Source organism: Rutidosis leptorrhynchoides, chromosome 10 (genome assembly GCF_046630445.1).
Source record: "Rutidosis leptorrhynchoides isolate AG116_Rl617_1_P2 chromosome 10, CSIRO_AGI_Rlap_v1, whole genome shotgun sequence".
Lineage (NCBI taxonomy): Eukaryota > Viridiplantae > Streptophyta > Magnoliopsida > Asterales > Asteraceae > Rutidosis > Rutidosis leptorrhynchoides.
The window spans coordinates 8426726-8431871 of record NC_092342.1 but is presented as its reverse complement, the minus strand read 5'-3'; the positions used below and the strand labels follow the sequence as shown (position 1 = coordinate 8431871).

General features: G+C 35.5%; 1 protein-coding gene across 1 annotated transcript; it reads right to left on the bottom strand.

Annotated features, from left to right (window-relative positions):
* Positions 1–52: 52 nt before the first annotated feature.
* Positions 53–3700, bottom strand: LOC139873585 (receptor-like protein kinase FERONIA). The gene is made up of 2 exons (XM_071861524.1): positions 3579–3700; positions 53–2871 (listed from the first exon to the last, which is right to left on the bottom strand). The coding sequence occupies exon 2, from the start codon at positions 2848–2850 to the stop codon at positions 175–177; it is 2676 nt and encodes an 891-aa protein (XP_071717625.1). The 5' UTR covers positions 2851–2871; positions 3579–3700; the 3' UTR covers positions 53–174.
* Positions 3701–5146: the final 1446 nt, after the last annotated feature.

Sequence of the window (5146 nt, the reverse complement as noted above, 5' to 3'; positions counted from 1 at the left end):
TACCACGTAAATTATAATTAGAGAAAGTATTTAGTACCAAAAACAAAAATAATTAAAGAAAAAGAGAGCTCAAGTTGATCAACCTCGTGTACGAAAAAGAATTACATTACATATAAATATAAATTCATAAAATAATATAAAATAAATTCCGGCGTATCACCTGAATCAGCCATCTTAACGGCCTTTCGGGTTCATAATCTGTGAAAAAACTGCACTCGGTGTTAACCCATCCGAGTCCTCACTCGCTAAACTCCTTCCACCAATGCTCATACTCATTCCGGTACTTCTCGAATCGGTTACATCACCTTCATAATCACCATTACTTGCTTTCCCTTTTAGCGGCACCTCATCATAAACACCGTCATCTAACACCATCGCGCCTTTGCCGCCACTATCTTCCGCACTTTCTTGAAGTTGCAGAGCAAATTCAAGGTTCCACAAAACGTCACCCATTGACGGCCGATCAATACCTTGATCCGCCACACACTTCACCGCTGTTTCTGCCACTTTCTTGAAACATTCAGGCGAGATTTTTCCTTTTAGATTCGGGTCGATTATTTGATCAAGTATACCCTTTTTGTGACAGTGTTGAGCCCATTCAGCCAAACTCACTTGTTCCTTTGGTAGAGTCGGGTTTAAAGCGGGTCGAGAACATAAGATCTCAAAAAGGACCACTCCAAACGAGTAAACATCCGATTTATCCGTCAACTGCTGTCTCCTAAAGTATTCGGGGTCCAAATACCCGAAACTACCTTTTACAACAGTGCTGACATGAGTATGGTCCAAAGCGGGGCCCGTTTTAGACAACCCAAAATCAGCCACTTTCGCAACCCATTTCTCGTCTAACAAAATATTAGTTGTTTTAACATCACGATGAATAATCGTGTGTTTGGCACCCGTGTGAAGATAATGAAGACCACGAGCTGCACCTATGCAAATCTCGAGCCTTTGTTTCCAAGTTAACGGTTGGTTTTGAGTTTTGTAAAGATGTTCACGTAACGTTCCGTTAGCCATGTAATCGTACACCAAAATCATCTCGTTATTATCTTCACAATAACCGATTAAAGACACTAAATGACGATGACGAAGCTTTGAAAGCAACTCGATTTCAGTTTGAAACTCGTTTACACCTTGATCGGATAACGGATTACCTCGCTTTATCGCAACTTTAGTGGTCCCACCATCTATTTCACCTTTATAAACTTTACCAAATCCACCTACACCAAGAATTAACGATTCGTCAAAGTTTTTAGTAGCTGATTTGATCTCCGCAAACGAGAAATGTCGGCATAGGTTCGAAGGTAAAGTCGACGCATAGCTTCCTGTTGTAGCTGTTTTAGCAGTCGACCCGGAAGAATGTGAGTTCCCGTATAACGAAAGTGGTAACCAACCGGATGGTCCATCGCTCGAATTTGGATCCTTCCGTTTCTTGTTTTTACGGGTCACGAAACAAACAAGCAACCCAATAAGTATAACCGCCGCAACACCGCCACCAACACCGCCACCGATTATGCCAATTTTGTTTGACTTACTTGACTTTCCTGATGAAATTCCCCTATTCGGGTCGATAATCGGTTGTACCGGAGCCGGAGCTGGAAGTGACCCCGCTAGATTACCGTCACTAGCGTTTATTTTAAAAATCTCCACACCGTTTAAAATCGCATCGTAATATTGCGGCTTTGATGCCGTGTTGGGATGCAATTTGAGCCATAGATCTCGATGTGGGGGCCCGGAAGGAAAAAACACGACATAATCTTTATAATACGGGACATCTTTTTTGTTAGTCCAAGCAATCACGTCCGCTTCGGTTTCAGCCGTTTGATTGTTGATGAAAATTTCAAACACTCGTTGGTTAATTTTGGAAATTTCAGGACCAACTTCGCAAAAATGAAGCCTAACGAGGTACGAGAAGCCAGCGTCACAATCAAAGTACCAACTTAGATTGTAACCCACGTTAACTTCTGGCGTGGGACCCATTGACCTAGCCGTTTTGTAGACATCGACAGGTGCAACGTAATCGGGCATACCCGTTGGGTAACTTATGGTTATGTTCGGGTCGGTTGCAACGGGTACACCAACGGATGCACCAAATATGTACGGATTATCACCTCCCCATTGTCTAAAAAGCCCAGTATCTTTAGAAGGTGAAATTGCTTGTCCACCAACGTTTAACCGATAAACGTTTTCGAGAACCGTGTCGTTACTAATTTCGAAAGCTGTACTTGTACTAACAATCAGCGCATTTCCGTTAGACGAATAAATATCGGGATGAGAAACGATTTCGATACCGTTGATAAACGCGTATGAATCAGGCGTTCCCGAAGCAGGAGTAAACGTTATATTCAAAGCTCCCGAGTCAACGTTGACCGAATACTCCTTAGTTATAAAATCAAAGTTCAAATTGTTTGCCGTTTCGTATGCACTAAAGTTTTTCAAAAGGGTATACGGTCCGAAAACAACAGAGAACACGCCTTTGGATGCGTTAAGGCTAGCATATGATGCGGGATAAAAGTACAGACGGACGAATTTTCTACCCGATGCTACTGGGAAACTGTACGTGAATTCGGATCGAAAAACACGACCAGTCATGTAAGGGACGGTTGGAACCGAAGGTTTTTGTGTTGCGGCTTCTGAAACTATTGAATCGGCACCTGCTAATGCGAACTTTGACCCCACATCAGAAGTCCATTGCCTCCCATCATCATCACTTAATTCACCATTGGCACCACAGTTTAATAAAATCTTATCAGCCGGAACATAATCCGCAGATAAAACTAAGTGAATTACAGTGGTAAATAGCAGAACACAGTATGAGAAAACCAACAGGTGATACCGGTTAGGGTTTCTCATTATAAATCTATAAATTCACACCTGAAAACAATTGAAAAAAACAACAATTAATTCTCCAATCCTTAAATCTTATAAATAAAAAATAAAAAACTGCAATGCTCAATAAAATACACGAAACACAAATGAATTCTCAATTCAGATTCTTAAACTTTAAATTAGCAGCATGAAGCACACAAATTCAAACTTGAAAAAAAATTAGCAAACAAATGACAAAAAAACACAATTAATTCTCAAATCATTCATAAAACATAAATAAATAATTAAGTTAAACTTATAGATTCGTATTAGCGGTAATTTAAACATGAAGCACACAAATCTAAACCAAAAAAAATTGCAAAAATGACAGAAAATAAAATACAAATAATGTAATCGATTTCCAACTTCACCAAAAATCAGAGAGCAAACCTAATTATATACTCTATTCAAACTCATAAAAGTCAAATTAACAGCAGCTTAATCATAAACTAAACTATATAATATAAAGTCAAATCAAACGAAATCAGTAAGATCTATAGCTACAAGCAGGAAGCTAGGGTTTCAAGTTCAGAACATTATCTTCTCACATATTTGAACAAACATAAAGCTAAAACTCGTGAAATTAAATAGATCTATGAAGTTTAACACAGAAGTTAGGTAAAAACATAATCAATTATTCGTATACACATACAGACATACAATAATATATGTAAATGAAAATTGAATAAGAAATGAATATGAAAAAGTAATACCTGAAGAAGAAGAAGAAAAGAAGTTGAATGAAAATTTGTGTAGAGATATTGAAGTGTTAATGTAGTTGAGCTTTCATCGATCCATTGAAATTTGATCAAAGAGAAATGAATATGAATAAATGAGAAAAATGCGGTGTAAAATTTATTTATATGTATATTTTTGGGAAATGCAGAAAAAGGAGAATTTAATAAGATTAGCTGGCCGGGTTTTACAATTATATATTTTTTATTTTCATTTTTATTTTCATTTTTATTTTCATATAGTACTACTATGTGTTTTTAGAATTGTTAGAATTTGGTTAATGTATGTATGAGTGGAGACGGAGGAAATTTATTGAAATTACCATATTATCATGGAATAACATTTGAATTGATGTAAAACAGAGCGTTTGAATTTTTCGTTTTGAAAATTAAATATGAATTTTAGATTATTATAATCTATAAATAAATAATAAGATATACAAAAGATATATAGTAAGATGTTTAAATTTAATTATGCACTTTGATAAAATAATAATTAAATAATTACTTTTTAGTGTTTGGTTAATTATATTATCTCGTGTTTAAAGGGTTGTGCATGGTCCATACCCTGACCGAACCAGACAATACCTGGACCGGACCGAAACTCAAATTTTTTGGAAAATAAGAACACGAGGACCTGACCATTTATACATGGTTCGGTTCGGTCCGATTCTAGCTTCGGTCCAAGTCGGTTCGAGTAAATACCCGACCCATTTATATTGTTAAAAACCTATTATATATTATTTCATTCCCATATTTAGAAATTTACATCATATAACATATAACAATCAATATATAACACGTACGACATATAAATGAAAAAACTTATACAATCAATATATAACACACATACATTATTACATTATTAGACCACCGATTTATCATTAAATTAGGAGCATGTATCATGTACCAATTATAATTTTTTTTGCTATTTGCTATAAGTTATGTACATGCTATATATACGTAAATATTGTTTTGATTAAAAATTATAATTATTAAAAGAGTTTATCCATCTACTTACTGTTGGGATTTACAAGAGTTTATGTTGATGTTGAGAATTTATCTTTTTGGGTCTAAATATACGTAACCTTTTGAAGTTATTATAAGAGTTTGTCTTGTTTTCTAAATTTATATATGTATAGACGTAATGTAATATGATATGTAGGAGCAATGCCGATAATAAATATAATAGAACACTCATATTATTCCTCTAAAAAATCTCTCACCAATATATATCATTCGGTTCGGTCCAAAACATTGGTTTTTTCGGGTTTGACCCGGACCGGACCGATACCCGAAATATTTAAAAAATATGGACCACGAACTGGACCAAATAACTTCGGGTATTTCGGTTTCGGTTCGGTTCTTACTCGGTCCTCGGTTTTTTCGGTTCTACCCGAACCATGCACGCCCCTAGTTAATATAATTTGCTTTTCTAAAAAAAAATAAAAAAATTAGTGAGAAAGAAAATTTGATTATTATGTTTTGCTGGAATAAGCGTTAAATATTTTTTTTATTTTACGATTTGATTTTTGTAAATCACAATT

What these genes read in the sequence shown, in the direction of transcription:
- LOC139873585 (XM_071861524.1), bottom strand. Translation starts at nt 2,850, where the DNA reads ATGAGAAACCCTAACCGGTATCACCTGTTGGTTTTCTCATACTGTGTT.